This window comes from Oryx dammah, unplaced genomic scaffold (assembly GCF_014754425.2).
Source record: "Oryx dammah isolate SB20612 unplaced genomic scaffold, SCBI_Odam_1.1 HiC_scaffold_24, whole genome shotgun sequence".
Lineage (NCBI taxonomy): Eukaryota > Metazoa > Chordata > Mammalia > Artiodactyla > Bovidae > Oryx > Oryx dammah.
In genome coordinates, this window is record NW_024070208.1 from 69,588,300 (window position 1) to 69,608,664 (window position 20,365).

Below are 20,365 nucleotides of genomic sequence, written 5' to 3' on the forward strand. Positions count from 1 at the left end.
TTTTAATGATAGTTAATGACAAGCAGTGATAGGGATTTGATACACAGGAGGAGGAAAGCAGAGTAAGGCTTTCATTCAGAGTTTCTTCCATAGGTCTTATGTTCCCAGCCTGTCCTTTGCCATCTGACTGCTGAAGGCCTGGAAATGACCTTCCGCTCTGTGTTCCCAGCAGTGTTGCATGGTGCTTGGAACCTGGTGGGATTCAGTAAATATTTATGGAATTATTTTCTGTCAAAACCTGTTTGTATTATTAATGATACAATAAAAATGTCCCGGTTCTTGATGTGTTCAAATTTGGAGACATATTTGTTCTTTAAAGGGGAGCCAGTATACTTGTTAAGAAAGTTACAAAGATAGTTGCATGGCCTGGAACTCTTTTTTTGTGTGTGTGTAAGTATGTATATACACACTATAAGCTATATGTGTATACTGTATGTACTATACTATATGTTATAATAGTTTATACTACATATTATTTAGTATTTCTAATGACCTAATGTAATAAAATACAGTCGTAAAATATATTGCAAATTTTATGGAAGCAATTATTTTGCTTGTGCTTTGTTCCTATAGTTTAAACAATCTGTGTTTTTTTCTTTTTCTGTAGAACTTTCTGTTACTCGATGAGCTACCACAGTGTGATCATCAGCTGCCATCAGATGGTAAAACAGTTGTGAACGTGCAAGATTTCACTGCTTTTTGGGATATGGTAACAAATCCTTAATTTCATGTTTGTGACTGCTAAAGGACGACTGTGACATAGATTTATTGGAGAATTTTGAGATTTTACACATGATATAAAATGTGACTTGTCCATTTACCATGGAAGTATGTTATAAAAATTCTGAATCAGTAATGAGGTTTGCAGTTAACAGAGATTAAAAATAAAGATGGTTGTTTTGAGGCACTAGCCTGCAGTCTTCCTGGTCTACCAGCTCCCCAATTAAGGTCTTTTCCTTGCCTCAAAACTTTGTCTCTCAGATTCTTTGCCTATCATGTGGTGAGCAGAGTGAGGTTGGACTCAGTAACAATTTGGCTTAGCCAGCCAGGAGCCTTACTACTAATGGCTAGCCGGCACCAATCAGGGAATATTTCAGCAAGACCATAGCAGCTGCTGGGATCATTTGTCCTGAGGTTCTTTCCTTCAAGATTTCCTGAATGGGTACCAGCTTCCCTTAGCTTGACAGTTGAGACAAGGAACTGGCAAATTTCTAGAGTGAACAGATTTGATTTTGGTTGTAGGGTAAGTCTACCCAATTTGATAGCTGATTTAACTGGTTCACTTGTTTTGTGTGTTGTTTTGTGTTAAGAGCCAATGGGCTTGATTTCGAAAGGTAAGTTGCTCCGGTGTGCAAACTGGGAACATTTTTTCCTCTCAATCTGGGCTTTTCCTTTACAGGACAAGCTAATTTGGTTGGGTACCTGTTTACAGAGGGGAGGTGTTGTTGGACTCTACCCTGAACCAGTTCATTGGGAACTAGTTCTCATGGGGCATGCCCACTATAGCTCATATGTAAGGTAAATTTTTTTACCTGATTTGGGAACTGGTTCAGTTGGAACTGGTTCATTTGGGAGCTAGTTCTTGTGGGAGTGGGTAACCTAGATAGAATTAATTCATTTCTTTTATACGGTAAGTTTATTTACACTGTCTGTGGCCAGTTCATCTGTATGCATTGATGCTGGAATCTGTCTTGTACCATTTTTGTTGGAAATTGTCTGCATCTTTTGTGTTTTGCAAAAATGGGAAATATTTCATCTGTCCCGAAGGAAAGATCTTTGGGGTGCATATTAGATATGTTAAGATCAAAAGAGCAATGGTCTCTGTATGGCTCACAATGAAGCAGTCTGGCAGTCAGAAGTGCTTTACAAAGCATTTCTGTGTAAAGAAGTGTAAAGCACTTCTGTGTTAAGAAAAAAATTCCTCTCTTTACAAAAGAGAGGAATGCTCTGATAATGAACATGCCCAGGGGTGGGTGGCTCCCTTGGACTTGAGGCATCCAATTCTAATTTCCCCTACAGGAACTCCAGAGAAAGAAATGATAAACCACTGTGGTATTCTTGCTTGGAGAATTTTATGGACAGAGGAACCAAGCCTGCTACAATCCATGGGATCACAAAGAGTCAGACAGGACTGAGCAACTAACACTCGCTAACACTAAAAATAAAGTCAGCCCGAGGCATTTGACATATTATTATTTATCTCACTTTCAAGAGAACTTTCAAAGGGTTATCATATTTTGAACTTGAAGTAAATGCATTTATAATATTAGAATTTGTAGGATTGGAGAGACAAAATGCTGCAGCATAGAAAGGGTTAACTAACAAATACACAATCAGTTGTTAGAGACCAGAGACTTTGGATACAATCAGTGTATGTTTTTTTGCCTTAATGTTATCAAATATCTTATTATATAGTGTGAGTGTTTGCATCTTTGCTCTGGGGTAGGGTGGGGTTCCTCTATCCTAAGCTTCCGAATGGTTTTGGCTACTTTGGTGGCAGCCAGGGGCAGGGGGAGAGAGCAGGTGGCATAGTGAGTACCAGTGATTCCAAGTTGAAGGGTTGTACTGTGTGGCAAGCTGACAGTGAGAACTGGTGAAATCACAAGGATTTTCCCAGCACTTGGTTTATTTCTGAAATTTAGCAAATAAGAAAAACAATAGGGACCACTCTCCAAAAGTTCTCAAGTTTGCGCTCCCAGTGCAGCCCCATTACAGACAACTGAAAGTCTCCTCCCGCTTCCGGCTTTATAGTTCTTTGTGCACATCCTCCTGTATCAGTGTGGATTAATCAGGAGAACCTGCAGCAGGGGAGAGGGGATTCCATGCAGGAAATTAGTTACATAGGAGATGAAAGAACAAAAAAGGGCAAAGCAGTGGTGGATGAGGCAGCTAAGCGATTAGCAACGGCAGGAAGCTGCTCCCACCCCAGGACTGGAGGGACTCAGGGAGGAGACACCTCTATCAGAGGGTCCACCCAGAGCAGAGTCCGGGAGCCTGGCTGCTGTCAGAATGGGGACCACAGAGCAAATGTCCAGGCTCTGTAGACTCCTCCTGTCTTTCATGCCACTGACAATGTTGTGTCACCTGCATTGTGTTCACCTACTTCTGACTCAGCACCTTCCATCTCTACCAGCAAGACAGTAGTATGTTCTATGTAAATATATAGAACAAATATATACAACCACATCCCTACACCTTTTCCAAGTGGGAACTCATACAAGGTGCCTGACCTACCCTACCTTAATAGAGTAGATTTGCCTCCTGCTTGGTATTTCTTGTCATAATCCACTTGAAGCATTTATGGAAAGCACCACTAAAATTCCATTATGATGTTAACTTTATGTGAGTGTTGACACATACTTTGTATGTTGTTTTTCAGTTGCTAAGTTGTGTCTTTTTGTGACCCCATGGACTATTGCCCACCAGGCTCCTCTGTCTGTGGGGATTCTCCAGGCAAGAATACTGGAGTGGGTTTTCATGCCCTCCTCCAGGGGATCTTCCCAACCCAGGGATGAAACCCAGGTCTCCTGCATTGCAGGTGGATTCTTTACCTCTGAGCCACCATATGACCAATTACCAAATTTCTCTTGTATCAAACTATGCAACATTATAAACTAAGATGTTTTGTTCTTCTTCCAAGAACTTCCAAGAACATGTTCTTAGACTTCTGTAAAACTTGCATAATTGTACAGAACACTCTATTGTGTTGTCCTGGACTTGCCTATGGAAAGACTGTGCACCTTGGCAGAGTCATTAGTAGTTAGGGGCTGGGTTAAATTTTTATTTGCTATTTGCCAAAGAATGCTCAAACTACCACACAATTGCACTCATCTCATGCGTTAGTAAAGTAATGCTCAAAATTCTCCAAGCCAGGCTTCAGAATACTTGAACCATGGAATTCCAGATGTTCAAGCTGGTTTTAGAAAAGGCAGAGGAACCAGAGATCAAATTGCCAACATCCCCTGGATCATCGAAAATGCAAGAGAGTTCCATAAAAACATCTATTTCTGCTTTATTGACTATGCCAAAGCCTTTGACTGTGTGGATCACAATAAACTGTGGAAAATCCTGAAAGAGATGGGAATACCAGACCACCTGACCTGCCTCTTGAGAAACCTATATGCAGGTCAGGAAGCAACAGTTAGAACTGGACATGGAACAACAGACTGGTTCCAAATAGGAGGAGTACATCAAGGCTGTATATTGTCACCCTGCTTATTTAACTTCTATGCAGAGTACATCATGAGAAACGCTGGGCTGGAAGGTGCACAAGCTGGAATCAAAATTGTCGGGAGACATATCAATAACCTCAGATATGCAGATGACACCACCGTTATAGCAGAAAGTGAAGAGGAACTAAAAAGCCTCTTGATGAAAGTGAAAGAGGAGAGTGAAAAAGTTGGTTTAAAGCTCAACATTCAGAAAACGAAGATCATGGCATCTGGTCCCATCACTTCATGGGAAATAGATGGGGAAACAGTGGAAACAGTGTCAGACTTTATTTTGGGGGGCTCCAAAATCAGTGCAGATGGTGACTGCATTCATGAAATTAAAAGACGCTTACTCCTTGGAAGGAAAGTTATAACCAACTTAGATAGCATATTAAAAAGCAGAGACATTACTTTGCCAACAAAGGTCCATCTAGTCAAGGCTATGGTTTTTCCTGTGGTCATGTATGAATGTGAGAGTTGGACTGTGAAAAAAGCTGAGCTCCGAAGAATTGATGCTTTTGTACTGTGGTGTTGGAGAAGACCCTTGAAAGTCCCTTGGACTGCAAGGAGATCCAACCAGTCCATCCTAAAGGATATCAGTCCTAGGTGTTCATTGGAAGGACTGATGCTGAAGCTGAAACTCCAATACTTTGGCCACCTCATGTGAAGAGTTGACTCATTGGAAAAGACTCTGGTGCTGGGAGATGCTGGGAGGGATTGGGAGCAGGAGGAAAAGGGAACGACAGAGGATGTGATGGCTGGATGGCATCACCAACTAGATGGATATGAGTTTGAGTGAACTCCGGGAATTGGTGATGGACAGGGAGGCCTGGAGTGCTACAATTCATAGGGTTGCAAAGAGTCAGACATGACTGAGTGACTGAACTGAACTGAACTGAACTGATGACCATGTAAATATCATTAACTGCTAGGAAAAGTAGTGTGTAGTGATCACATTTTTTTTTTTTAATGAAAGTTCCTCCTACCCTTCTGAAATTTATCCATTTTTCATTTGATTAGTTTATGTATATAAAACCATCAATAATTCTTCTTTCCTCATTCAGCTGCTTGTCAGTACTATTTTCCATGTGGTCAAAGGGCCTGGGTAGTCTTCCTAATATAGCTTTTCCTGGAGCCCTCTCTCAGAGTTTTTATTGCTCTGGTTGAGCAAAAAGAACTTCACTGAACAACACTGAAGAACTTCATTGTCACCAAGAACTTCATTGAACAACATGCTCACTATTTTGTTCCACTACCTTCTGCCATTTCCCAGGGAACTGCATAATTCCATCTTTTCAAAATTTTTTAATTTTTTGAGCAGAGAACTATTCCAGATACCTTTTACAGTTTTCCAGGGAATTGAATTTTTTCCATTAAGAGAATTTTGTAAAGACTGAAATAAATGGAATTCCCAAAGTACAATGTCTGGTACAATACGGGGGATCAGTCAGAACTTCCCAGCCAATCTGTAACAATTTTTTGCCTGGTCATCAAAGAAACATGCGGTCTTGCGTTATCCTGATGGGAGATTATGCATTTTCTGTTGACTAATTCTGGATGCTTTTCATAGAGAGCTGCTTTTGGTTGGTCTAATGGGAGCCGTATTTGTTGGAATTAATCATTTGGTTTTCCTGAAGGAGCTCACAATAGAGGATTCCATTGCAATGCCACCATATACACAACATGACCTTCTTTGGATGAGGACTAGCTTTTGGTGTGGTTGGTGCTGGTGCACTTCACTTGCCCGCAATCTATTCTGTTCCACAGTACTGTACAGTATCCATTTTTCATCACCTGTCACAATTTGTTTTAAAAATGGAACACTTCTGTTATGTTTAAGTGGAGAACTGCATGCAGAAATATGGTCAAGAAGGGTTTTTTTGCTTAACTTCTGTGAAACTCAAATATCAAGGTGATTAACATAACCAAGCTCATGCAAACAATTTCCATTCAATACTTTGAATGAAATATTTGAATATTTTGAGTATGTCAGCTGTCTCCTGCATGGTATAGCGTTGTTTGTTCTCAATGTCTTGATGTGATCTCTATCAACTTCAACTGGCATACCTAACAGTAGAGCATCGTCCAGCAAGAAATATCCAGCACAAAACTTTGCAAGCCACTTTTGATACATTTGATCAGTCACAGGACATTCTCCATACACTGCACAAATCTTTTTCTGCATTTCAGTTGCATTTTTACTTCTCTTGAAATAGTAAAGCAAAAAAAAAAAGAAAAGAAAAAAAGAAAGAAATAGTAAAACATAATGGGCCAAAAATGTTGCTTTTATCATTTTAATATTAAAATGGCTACACAAAAATTCAGCAATTTTAAAAAGTTTTAAAAAATGCATGCTAATGTGACAGCTGTCATAATACAATCTTAACGACATTGTTTTGAATAAAGTTAAAGACAACTTAGTGCTACTAGAGCCATCTTATAGAAAAAACTGAACAGACTTTTTGACCAACGCATATTGAGAATGACTTCTTTATATAAATTGCTCCTTTGCTTGCTGAGCATTACTGAGATTCTTTATCAAGTGAAAATGGAAAGATTAGTGGAGATTCAAATTATTTAAAGGGCCAGGTCTGCCATATACCTATGTAGCTCCCTTGTGGAGATTAATGAGATATAGTCAATTAAAGCCAAGGGTCATAGTGAAAACTTATAAATGATTAAAAAACTTCACATACTGGATACTCTATAAAGTATATTCTTTTAATAAGTTAATATGCATCATGAAGTTTTCACTTCATGTGGGTGCCTTGTCATTTCACCTACTTAAAATCTGTGGGTGTCTAAAGGCAACTAAATCTGCTTGAAACTCCTAAAGAGATATGATTGGATGAAAAGGCCTCCAGGGCAGGATGTCTTAAAATAGGCAGGAGAAAAATGTGGGTTAATTTGCATATCAATGAATATTATATTATTTTCTCTATTTTCTGTAGCATTTAGCATACTTTATTGAGCTGGGTATGTTTTTATAAACTTTAATTTGCAGGAATTAAGAACCCCAACCCTACAAGGCCTTTCCTTTACTGTCAGGCCTGGTGAACTGTTAGCTGTGGTTGGACGTGTGGGTGCAGGAAAGGTAAGTTGTGGTGCCTTTCGGCAGCTTGATGCAACACTACAGTCCCTATTAAATTCTCAGAGTTGAGCCCAAAGCTGTGTGTGCAATGTTTCTTTTTAAACATGATAGTTTATTGAAATTGAATAACAGTAAAATAATTACACTGAAACCCATTTCTGTATTGCCTCAGTTTTGGTCCCACACATCCATCTTGATTCTCAGAAAGTTTTACATGTACACAGTGTATTGATTCCTTATAATTTATAATGTCATATAAGAGATATTTGGTAAGGATTGCAGTGAGTGCCATGAAACTTGCTGAGAAGAGCATGGAGAGGCCTGGCATAGTTTTCTCATGGGCACAGGAGTCCTGGACAGTCATTGGAGCACCCAGGGACCTTCTAAGCCAAAGTATAAGTTCATTCCACAGAGAGATCTATAAAGATTTACCCTCTTGAGAAGTTTTTGTTGATCGTCACACTTGTGAAATCTCCATGATGATTATAGTCCATATCTTTCATTAAAAATGCTATTCTATTGTCCTAGGTTTACATTGTTTTAATAAGTCATGCCAGGAGCCAGCGTGAGGAACCCTGCCCAGGGCAAAGGTCATGAGGAAGGAAGTCCGACAAAACACAAAGGCGTGATCTGGCTTCAAGGGTTCCCCCTGGGTTTTCCTGAACATCTACCCCCCCAAACCAGAGTCTGCCTGCCTTATTGTACTGTGCTTTCCACTCTTCTGACATTCTCTGGAAAAAGTTAACTCAGGGCTTTAGTTAACAGTCTCCTGCATATGAAAATAATGTTTCACTTCAAACCCCTTTGATGGCTCTCTAACTTGCCTGACAGGTTCCCCCAGACTTTTACAATTTGTGAATTGCTTACAGCCCCCCAACCACGAGAGGCACAAAGCTTAAAGCATCTTAAAGATACAGAGCCTTTTCTAAAGAGCTAAAAATTATATTGGTAATGGGTTTTCACTGTTGACTCAATGACTGCTTCCAGGCCTCCATATTCTTTATCTTTTAGGCATCTGAAGGATATTAATCAATGTAATTGGGATATAGAAAAAGGAATATAGTAGTTTTGATGTTAGCAACACTAGACTTTTGAGTTAATTACTTTTCTTTGTTATAAATCACTGTACTCCTTTTACTTGTTATAAATTGTATCCTTGCTATGTAAGAATGTAAATTTATTTAGTGCTTTCTGAGAGTGGTACCAGACTTTGGGAAGAACAACATTTTTAAGACAAGTAAGTCTTCTGGTTGACCAACCCTTATCAGAAAAGGGCCATAAAATGTTAATTGGCCTTCTGGCCAGGAGATGATGTAAATCACCTAAGACTTGTGTATACAACTAGGTATGCAGAGAGAAAGCCTGGTCTCCATAAGAGTCAGGGCTGCTGATGCTGCATAATTTTATATTATCCATTGATCTCTATGTACAAAAAAAGGTATAAAAGGCCTTTCTGGACAATAGAGGTGGGGCCAGTCACTGGACTGGTTTCCCCCATGTCTTCTTTACTCTATTTTCAGGCTGAATTCCCATCTGGAGTGGGGAAGCTCGCCATGTCTACTTACTTGCCCCAGCTTCTAAGATCCATGAGAGAGGTAGCCCAAGGCAGGGCACTCTCTGCTATTCAAACGGACGCCGGTGGCCTAACGTAGATGGTGCAAATCTCTTGTCCTGAGATTTTATTAGCCTTCCCCGTAAACCAAGTTATTCAGCCTCTTTTCTCCACTAAATTTTCCTACTACACTATTCTTTCCTAATCTTTCTTTTATATTTCTAACTAAATAAGTTTTTCCTCGCCATGCCGTCCCCACTTTGAATTACCCTGGATCCACCAGGGCTGGACCCCGGCAAAGTCATCCATGCTCATTCTTTTTTTAAATTTATTTTTCAATTGGAACATAATTGCTTCACAATGTTGTGTTAGTTTCTGCTGTACAACAAAATGACTCAGCTGTAAGTATGTATGTGTATGTATGTATATATATATATATATATATATATATATATACATATGTATATATATATATCCCCTCTCTTTTGAACCTCCCTCCCCTGCCTCCCCATCCCACCCTTCCAGGTTATCACAGAGCACTGAGTTGAGCTCCCTGTGCTATATAAGCAGCTTCCCGTGCTGAGCTGGGCTTAGTCACTCAGTTGTGTCCAACTCTTTGCTACCCCATGGACTGTAGTTTGCCAGGCTCCTCTGTTCACGGGGATTCTCCAGCAAGAATACTGGAGTGGGTTGCCATGTTCTCCTCCAGGGTATTGAACCCAGGTTTCCCTCCTAAAACAAGAACAATATGATGTTAGGAAGTGTTCTAATTTCATTATTTTACATATAGCTGTCCAGTTTTCTCAGCAACACTTATTGAAGAGGCTATCTGTTCTCCAATGTATATTCTTGCCTCCTTTGTCAAAGATAAGGTGTCCATAGGTGCATGGGTTTATCTCTGGGCTTGCCGTACTGTTCCATTGATCTGTATTTCTGTTTTTTTTTTTTTTTTGTGCCAGTCCCGTACTGTCTTGATTACTATAGCTTTGTAGTATAGTCTGAAGTCAGAGAGCTTGATTCTTCCAGCTCTGTTTTTTTTTTTTTTCTTCTCCTTCTCAAGATTACTTTGGCTCTTTGGGGTCTTTTGTGTTTCCAAACAAATTGTAAAAATTTTTGTTCCAGTTCTGTGAAAAATGCTATGGGTAATTTGACAGGGATTGCATTGAATCTGTATATTGCTTTGGATAGTATAGTCATTTTCACAATATTCATTCCTACAGTCCAAGAACACGGTGTATCTGTTCATGTCATCTTTGATTTCTTTCATCAGTGTCTTACAGTTTTATTCATTTTGGTCTTTTGTCTCCTTAGGTAATTTTTTGTCCCTAAGCATTTTATTCTTTTTGATACAATGATGAATGGGATTATTTCCTTAATTTCTCCTCTGACTTTTTGTTGCTAGTAACACAATTTTTTTTTCCTTTGAGAAAGATCTTTATTAATTTTATTGGCAAGAAGACAGAACTTTCCTCCAGCATCCATTGCAAGAATGTCTGCCTCTGGTTTACTTCTTTGTTTATTTATTTTTTGCTGCACCTGTGAGGTATGTGGGATCTTTGTTCCCCAACCAGGGGTAAAAACCATGCACCCCACAGTGGAAACACAGAGTGCTAACCACTGTACCACCAGGGAAGTCCTGCCAGTGGTTTCTTAATGGGGAAGGACTTTTCTTTGACTTTTCATGCTGCTATAAGGAAAACAGTTCTAATTAGATGTATCTAGAACAGCATTTCTCTAGGTGTGTTCTATGGAACTTTTATTTTAAAAGGTTTCATGGCTTCCCCAGTGGCTTAGATGGTAAAGCATCTGCCTACAATGTGGGAGATCTGGGTTCGATCCCTGGGTCAGGAAGATCCTCTGGAGAAGGAAATGGCACCCCACTCTAGTACTCTTGCCTGGAAAATCCCATGGATGGAGGAGCCTGGTAGGCTACAGTCTATGGGGTCACAAAGAGTCAGACATGACTGAGCAACTTCACTTTTACTTTCACTTTCATGGCCACACAAATCTGGGTAAATGCACATTATGTTTTCCTTCTTGGTGCTTCATATTGTACAGTTGGAAACAGCTTGTTGGGAATTTAGACATCTCATTAAAGGAAATTATTTATGTGACAGCTGTTCAGGATGGACAGAGACATGAGGACTTCCTTTTCATTACAGTGGCCCCTCAGTGAAGTCTGGAGGTTGCAAAGGCTCTTCCGGGAAGCTCTGAGCATTTCCTCATGTGACTTGACTTGGTCCCATTAGTGCACATGTAGTAAAGGTGCAGCCATGTGCTGGAGCAAAAGATTTGGATGTGAGGCAGACCCTGATGCCCTCCAGAGGCAACCAGGTTCCTGGGTGAGACCGATACACATACAGATTATTTCAGCTTAGTGTGATGTGGACACACACATACCACATCTATGTGTTGTTGAAGATTTGAAGTAAATATGCAGCTGTCAGTTCAGTTCAGTTCAGTTGTTCAGTTGTGTCTGACTCTTTGTGACCCCATGGACTGCAGCATGCCAGGCCTCCCTGTCCGTCAGCAACTCCCATAGTCCACTCAAACTCCTGTCCATTGAGTCAGTGATGCCATCCAACCATCTCATCCTCTGTTGTCCCCTTCTCCTCCTGCCTTCAATCTTTCCCAGCATCAGGGTCTTTTCAAAAAAGTCAGTTCTTCACATCAGGAGGCCAAATTGTTGGAGCTTCAGATTAAACATCAGTCCTTCCAATAAATATTCAGGACTGATTTCCTTTAGATGGACTGGTTGGATCTCCTTGCAGTCCAAGACACTCTCAAGTGTCTTCTCCAGCACCAGAGTTCAAAAACATCAATTCCTCGGTGCTCAGCTTTCTTTATAGTCCAACTCTCATATCCATACATGACTACTGGAAAAACCATAGCTTTGACTAGACGGACCTTTGTTAGCAAAGTAATGTCTCTGCTTTTTAATAAGCTTTCTATGTTGGTCATAATTTTATTCCAAGGAGTAAGTGTCTTTTAATTTCATGATTGCAGTCACCATCTGCAGTGATTTGGGAGCCCCCCAAAATAGTCTGTCACTGTTTCCACTGTTTCTCCATCTATTTGCCATGAAATGATGGGACCAGAGGCCATGATCTTAGTTTTTTGAATGTTGAGCTTTAAGCCAACTTTTTCACTCTCCTTTTCATTTTCATTAAGAAGCTTTTTAGTTCTTCTTTACTTTCTGCTTTAAGGGTGATGTCATCTGCCTATCTGAGGTTATTGATATTTCTCCTGGCAATCTTGATTCCAGCTTGTGCTTCATCCAGTCTAGCATTTCTCATGATGCACTATGTATATAAATTAAATAAGCAGGGTGACAATATACAACCTTGACATACTCCTTTCCCTATTTGGAACCAGAGCTGTACTTGGTCTGAAACAACAAAATGTGGAATCTAGATGTGAGATGTATACACAAGAGAGTGATGATTTCCTTTAGGATGGACTTTTGCTCTTTGGACACAACTCACTTCAGAGTTCTTTTAATAATAATCTTTGGATATATTCTTCACATGTAGCTTTTTAATAATAAGTGTTTGTCAAGTAAAGGATACCTGGATGCAGAAACAACTACCCGAAACGTTGGATACATGAAATACACATCCTGCTGCACTGCTGTGCTAGTTAAGAATGTTTAACATTCTTAGCTAGTCTTTTCTGAGTATAATTTTTCACTTGGGGGAAATTCTGAGCGGTTTAGGTTGTTATAGTATTATATTAATGTTTCTTATCAACCATTAGTAGTACATGGACCAGTGGGGTTCTTTTCTCTTTTTTTTTTTTTCCATTTGCCAGGGATCTACTTCATCCTGTTCTAAATGAAAGGGTTCTATAGTGTATCAAGTGCAACGGTGGGGTCTGCTGTATTACGGGTCTTGTTCTATCCCGAGTGCTGCCTGTTCACGTGTGTGTGTTGCCATCTGTTTCAGTCGTCACTGTTAAGCGCTGTGCTGGGGGAGCTGCCCCCAAGCCAGGGACAGGTCAGCGTGCACGGGAGGATCGCATATGTGTCTCAGCAGCCCTGGGTGTTCTCAGGAACTGTGAGGAGTAACATTTTATTTGGGAAGAAATATGAAGAAGAACGTTATGAAAAAGTAATAAAGGCTTGTGCTTTGGAAGAGGTGAGTAATGATTTTTGAGTTGCATATACTTAAATTTCAAATAATGATAGTGTTGGTTTAAACTACAGCATTTATTAAAATTTTGTTTCAAATTTTGAAAGATTTCTGGGTAAATATACACATGTAACCCAGCTGTTTCAATGCCAATGTGATAGCAGCACTTACAGAAATGCCTTTAGAAAGTAGTGTGTGGTTTTTAATTTTATAATGTTTTATTCACTTTTTAATTTCTTTCTTTAATGAATGATTACCAAAATTTACAGCAATAGTGTAGTATAATGAACTCTCATGTACCACCCCCAGCTTTAGCCAAGATCAGCTGGTGGCCAGTTTTGCTGCATCTCTACCCCTGCCCCCTGCCAGCCCCACCCCTACCCCAGAGTATTCTGAAGCAGATCCAAGACATCAGATTTGTTCATCTGTAAACATATCATTATTTTTCTCTACAAGATAGGATAACCTTTGGGAAAAAAATCACCACATTATTTCCCATGAAAAATAGCTCAAATTCTTGAATATCATCAAGATTCTAGTCTGTGTGTTTTTTTTAATTAATTAATTTATTTTAATTGGAGGCTAATTATTTTACAATATTGTAGTGTTTTTGCCATACATTGCCATGAATAAGCCATGGGTGTACATGTGTTTCCCATTGTGACCCTCCCCATCCCATCCCTCAGGGTCATCCCAGTGCATCGGCCCTGAGCACCCTGTATTATAAATCGAACCGGGACTGGTGATTTGTTTCACATATGATTTACATGTTTCAATGCCATTCTCCCATATCATCCCACCCTCGCCCTCTCCCACAGAGTCCAAAAGACTGTTCTACACATCTGTGTCTCTTTTGCTGTCTCGCATACAACGTTATTGTTACCATCTTTCTAAGTTCCATATATATGTATTAGTATACTGTATTGGTGTTTTTCTTTCTGGCTTACTTCACTCTGTATAATAGGCTCCAGTTTCATCCAACTCATTAGAACTGATTCAAATGTATTCTTTTTAATGGCTGAGTAATACTCCATTGTGTATATGTACAACAGCTTTCTTATCTATTCATCTGCTGGTAGACATCTAGGTTGCTTCCTTGTCCTGGCTATTGTAAACAGTGCTGTGATGAACATTGGGGTACACATGTCTCTTTCAATTCTGGTTTCCTTGGTGTGTATGCCCAGCAGTGTGATTGCTGGGTCATATGGCAGTTCTATTTCCAGTTTTTAAAGGAAATCTCCACACTGTTCTCCATAGTGGCTGTACTAGTTTGCATTCCCACCAACAGTGTAAGAAGGTTCCCTTTTCTCTGCGTCTTCTTCAGCATTTATTGTTTGTAGACTTTTTGATAGCAGTCATTCTGACTGGCATGAGATGGTACCTCACGGTGGTTTTGATTTGCATTTCTGTGATAATGAGTGATGTTGGGCATCTTTTCATGTGTTTGTTAGCCATCTGTATGTCTTCTTTGGGGAAATGTCTGTTTAGTTCTTTGGCCCATTTTTTGATTGAGTCGTTTATTTTTCTGGTATTGAGCTGCATGGACTGCCTGTATATTTTTGAGATTAATTCTTTGTCAGTTGCTTCATTTGCTATTATTTTCTCCTAATTTGTGTTTACATGTTGTTAATCATATGACTGAGAAATCTCCTTCACCATTGTTGAAATCAGATTCTGTATGAGGTCTGTCCATTGCACTTGGTTGATGCCTTCTTGCTCCATTTCAGTCTCTAGATTTCCCTTTCCACTTCATTTTTTACTTGTGGTTTATTCTTTAAAGAAAATGGAATGCTTTAACATTTCTTTTTAATACTGCATCTTTTACTATGGAGAGGTTGTTTTCAGGAATGGCACTGAGTTTCATAGGAAATGGCAAGATGAAATGTTTAACTGTACATTGGGATATAAATTAGTAAATAATGAAAACTAAACTTACCTGATAGGAGAATATAATTTGGAAAAAGAAAGAAAAATTTAAATACAGATAAATACTATGTTACTCTCTTGGGTTAGAAAAATCAGTGAATAACAATGTTAAAGGGCTTCCCTTGGGGTCTATTCAGTGCAGTCTGGACATCTGACTTATTTTATACTGTGAAGAAAAGGCTGGGATAGATTTTCAAAGGTGTGGGTTTGAAGGCTCCAGACCCACTTTCTGAGGAAATAGTAATTTTGCTTGAACAATGGCTTGAATTTCATAGACTGTATCAGGTGAGTACCATTTTATGATGATGTGGACAAACAAAATTGCTTGTTTAACTGTCTTATTCTTTTTCCTGGGTTATTGTTAGTGGATGATTATGCTTTTGCAGAAATGATGTAGTTAGCAGTAATGAACTAGATTTTTATTAAATGACATACATACTGTGTAAGAAATAAGAGGGAAAGCAAAGGTAAGACAGTGAGACAATAGCTCTCATTTATTGAGTCCATGTGCCAATCTGTTTTCTGTGTATCACTCACATGTGCACACATGTACACACATAAAAAGAAATACGAATTATGAATCTTTTACCAGTGTCTTTGATGTTACCACCTCATTTTATAGTTGGTAAAACTGAGGCTTGGTGAGAAGAAATGACTCACTTCAATAATGGCAGCTTAGGTTCAGAGCTGTTTCAGCAGGACTCTAGATTCCACAGTGCCATGCTACCTTTCAATTGAGGAAGTTTATAAGGAACAACTTATTAAAAAATTGTTTGATTTATAAAAGTGGGATGGGAAATAAATAGATTTCAGGCATTTCATGAGAAATAGGTTAATAATTACCTTAATCAAGTTGAGTTTTTGATGTCCAGATCAGGCTCCAAAGACCCAGGCCACTGTGTGGCTGTTTCTTTTATGACCTTGCCTTTGTGGTAAAGCTCAGCATTATCTTTTGCCCCACACTTGAGCATCTCTGGAGAAGAGCAGGTACTGGGACAGTGGCTGCCATTCAGTATTTTCCATGGGAGCTGATGCTTTGCTGCAGCCATGTGGGGTGACGGGACCAGTAATGCAGGCAGTGTCCTGGGGCTTCACCCAGCTTAGGGCAGTGTGCAGCACAGACTCTGGTGGGAAGGGGACCTGCAGGACCAGCCTGCACAGTGACTCTTCTGTATGAGATGTGATGTTTATAAACATGGACTGCTCTGCTGTTTTCTGCATGGTTGGGTCATGGAGTTGGGGCCCCTTGTGTCCATTTCCTCCTTAGCAGAGTCTTGTCCCCAGCTTTGTCGCTTGCTCACTGTCACTCTGGACATGTCCTGTTACCTGCCTGGACCTCTGATGTATCTGCAGCAAAACAAGGACTCTGGATCAGAGGGTATCAGAAGGTTTTATTACTGCTCTGAAATGTCATCTGTGACTATGATTAGCAAGAGGTCAACAAGGTTTTTACACCTGGGAACCACCTAATGAGATTCTTTGCTTATCTTTTTTGGAATCCCTATATCAGTGGATGGGTGTAATACTTTCATGGATAGTAGGGGTGTTCTAGAACTATTTTGACCTATAGTTACAGAAACTGTATGTGTAGTAAAAAGGCTTGGCTTTTGGAGAGAAACAATCTTAGTTATTAACTCTGGGTGTTTATCTCAATTTCTTCTCTTATTCAATGCAAGGAGAGATGGGATTATTGTAAAGGCTACAGGCCATGCATGTGGAATGCAAACATACCAGTGTTTCAGTAAATGGTAGCTATTTTTACTTTTATAGCCCCTTTTTTCTACAAATATACATACATATAAATGAAGATTTCTCCACACTGTTTTCCCTAACCCCACTGCCCCCAAATCCTGGAAGAAAAAACAGTAAAAAGAGCAAATTTTCTTGTATTACATATGTTAATTACAACATGATATATTATACTAGATTTAATTGAAGTAAACATATAAGTTAATTGAGCTGAAAATATTTCTATTAATATGATAAAATAGGGAGAAATGAAGTAATCACAGTGGCAATATCAATTCAGACTGATAACATCAACTTCAAGGCCCAGGAGTCAGAGGCTCAGGAATTGAGTCTGTTTCTCTGTTTGCTAGGTGCATGATTCTTCATCTGTAAAATAGAGATAATAATACTATCAACCTCATAATTGAAAGGTTGTTGTTATGCCAGGATTCTTGGCCCCCAGAGGAGAAGAATTCAATCCGGGGCCAGAGATGAGGCTTGATCACTCAGAGCTTTTGTGTAATAAAGTTTTATTAAAGTATAAAGGAGATAGAGAAAGCTTCTGACATTAGCATCAGAAGGGGGCAGAAAGAGTACACCCCTGCTAGTCTTCAGCTGTATGTTATATAGTCACTAGCAGTCTGTTAATGTAAGAAAGGAATGTCTTAAAACTCAGAATGGCACCAGGCCCCTCACCCATAAAATGCATTTTGGGATAATCTTGGCACCAAATGGTTCATCCTGGGCCATAAAATAATTAATTTGAATCTTGAAGAAGGGCAGATCACCATACAAATAGTTTTGTTTACATAGATTAGAGGAACAATATCTGAGCCAAAAGGCAGAACCAACTTGAAGACAGAGTTTGGGGTAAATGCATAGTACATTAGCATAGCTTAAGACAAACATTTCCATAAGAAAAAGGCATTGGTTATCTCTAGGTTTGAGAATAGTTAACTTCAGGTGAAACCAGGTGTCATTATGGCAAGACAGTATTTTAAGAGAAACCTCCTTTTAAATTTGTATAGAGAAGGAAAAAACAAACAAACAAACAACAAAAAAACACGCTAGTTTGTTTCCTCCTGCCTCTTAAGAGAGATAAAAATGTCTGACACTTGCAGGCTATTTCCTCCGTTTGGAGACCCCTGGCCTTCCTGCCTGTTACCCTCTCATAATGTTGTTCTGAGGACGAAATGCGGGAGTGATTTTTAAATCACCTGATTACTAGGGACATAACAGGTACTTTATAAATGTTAGAATAATTTTGAAAAATAATTAGCTCTTAATTTTAAGCTCAGTCAGTTTTTGATAAAACACATCCATAAAATATGACATGTAAGAAAGAAGGTATTTGAATATTTAACTTCCATTATTTAAGTTTATATTTATGTAGGTACTCTATACATAGTACATTATGTAAAGGCATTCCTCAGAGCAGTGATGTGACCTCACTTAGTCTCAGCTTCCTCATCTGTGAAATGGGGCCAGTACTTCCTGTGCAGCTCGTTGTGAGGATTAGAGATAAACAGCATCAGGGTCCACCACAGATCTTACCCTCCAGGAGCTGAAAGACACCGTGTGCATGTGTACAAATGATGGACCAAAATAAGACAGTCCTTCATGAGAGACGAAAAAAGGAAACAAAACATTAGGAAACCAGCAGGAAGAGATGAATCCAGGATGGGTTCATGGGAGAGTGTGTTTTGGCTGAGCCTGGAAAGATGGGCAGGATATTGACAGGTTGTGAGAGGAAGGGAGATTCCACAAGGAAGAAAAGCTGTAAGAAAGGCAAGATGTCCACTGTTTGACTCTGGAACCCAGCCTTCCTCTATCAGGCCCTCATTAATGGTTTCAACAGTCTACTGTGTGGTGTTTCTACGCTAAGTCTCCACCATCAGTGAAGGGTTCTTCATGTTCTTCTGGATGGATGGCATCAATAATCAGCATCACCATTTCCTAGTTTGTGTGTCTGCAGTTCAGTGAGAATTAGTTAAATTTAACTTAGAGGAAAATAACTTGAATAAGAACACCTTCCTGTCAGTGGGAGGAACTGTAATATATGCTCAACTCAGGCTTTTTCCTTTAACCTAATCCGAGAATGGTGGCTGGGAATTAACCTGACTTGGATTATACTTCAAATCCTTTGAAATGGTTTTCCCATCTGTGGTTTGTCCATGAATAATTGTCATGCTAGCAAAGTAATCCTCAAAATTCTCCAAGCCAGGCTTCAACAGTATGTAAGCCGTGAACTTTCAGATGTTCAAAGTTGATTTAGAAATGGTAGAAGAACCAAAGATCAAATGGCCAACATCCACTGGATCATCAAAAAAGCAAGACAGTTCCAGAAAAACACCTACTTTTGCTTTATTGACTATGCCAAAGCCTTTGATTGTGTGGAACACAACAAATTGTGGAAAATTCTTCAAGAGATGGGAATACCAGACCACCTTACCTGCCTCCTGAGAAATCTGTATGCAGGTCAAGAAGCAACAGTTAGAACTGGACATGGAACAACAGACTGGTTCCAAATTGGGAAAGGAATACACCAAGGCCGCATATTGTCACCCTGCTTATTTAACTTATATGCAGAGTATATCATGAGAAATGCTGGGCTAGATGAAGCACAAGCTGGAATCAAGATTGCTGGGAGAAATATCAATAACTTCAGATATGCAGATGACATCACCCTTATGGCAGAAGTCCCAGAGGAACCAAAGAGCCTCTTGACAAAGGTGAAAGAGGAGAGTGAAAAAGTTGGCTTAAAACGCAACATTCAAAAACAGAAGATCATGGCATCTGGTCTCATCACTTTATGGCAGATAAGTGGGGAAACTGAGTAACTTTATTTTTTTGTGCTCCAAAATCACTGCAGATAGTGATTGCAGCCATGAAATTAAAAGACACTTGCTCCTTTGAAGGAAAGCTATGACCAACCTAGATAGCATATTAAAAAGCAGAGACATTACTTTGCCAACAAAGGTCTGTCTAGTCAAGGCTATGGTTTTTCCAGTAGTCATGTATGGATGTGAGAGTTGGGCCATAAAGAAAGCTGAATGTTGAAGAATTGATGCTTTTGAACTGTGGTGTTGGAGAAGACTCTTGAGAGTCCCTTGGACTGCAAGGAGGTCCAACCAGTCCATCCTAAAGGAGATCAGTCCTGGGTGTTCATTGGAAGGACTGATGTTGGAGCTGAAACTGCAATACTTAGGCCACCTCATGCAAAGAGCTGACTCATTTGAAAAGACCCTGATGCTGGGAAAGATTGAAGGCAGGAGGAGAAGGGGACGTCAGAGGATGAGACGGTTGGATGGCATCACCGACTCCATGGACATGAGTTTGAGCAAGCTCTGGGAGTTGTGAGAACTGAACTGAATTGTCAGAGTCAAGAAGGCATTCAAAGTCCTCCCACCAGACCTGGACAGAGTGCTTGCATCTTATGCTCTGACTGCTCAATGAAGGAGTGGATTCAGGTGGCTTTTCTAGAGCATGGTTGAGATTGCTGTGCTACAGTGTGGCGCTGTTTTGAGAAAGAAATGAAAACAACATAAAATCAAAGCATAAAAGCTAAGTGGAACAGTTTGTGAAGACTGTCAACAGTGAAACAGAGACCAGGTAAACAGTGTGTGTGTGTGTGTGTGTGTGTGTGTGTGTGTGTGTGTGTATGTATGTGTGTGTTGGGAGGGGGCGGGGCTGTGAACCTATCTTAAAATGGCCTGTTGTTTTTCAT

The 20,365-nt window shown here is 39.7% G+C and overlaps 1 protein-coding gene across 1 annotated transcript in view; it reads left to right on the top strand.

Annotated features, from left to right (window-relative positions):
• LOC120883239 (multidrug resistance-associated protein 4-like) overlaps nt 1–20,365 on the top strand; it is a 236,405-nt gene that overhangs the window by 99,598 nt on the left and 116,442 nt on the right. Inside the window, exons 9-11 of the mRNA XM_040267267.1 lie at nt 608–709; nt 7,216–7,305; nt 12,799–12,990. Of these exons, the coding sequence (XP_040123201.1) occupies nt 608–709; nt 7,216–7,305; nt 12,799–12,990 (384 nt within the window). The remainder of the gene's footprint in view (nt 1–607; nt 710–7,215; nt 7,306–12,798; nt 12,991–20,365) is intronic.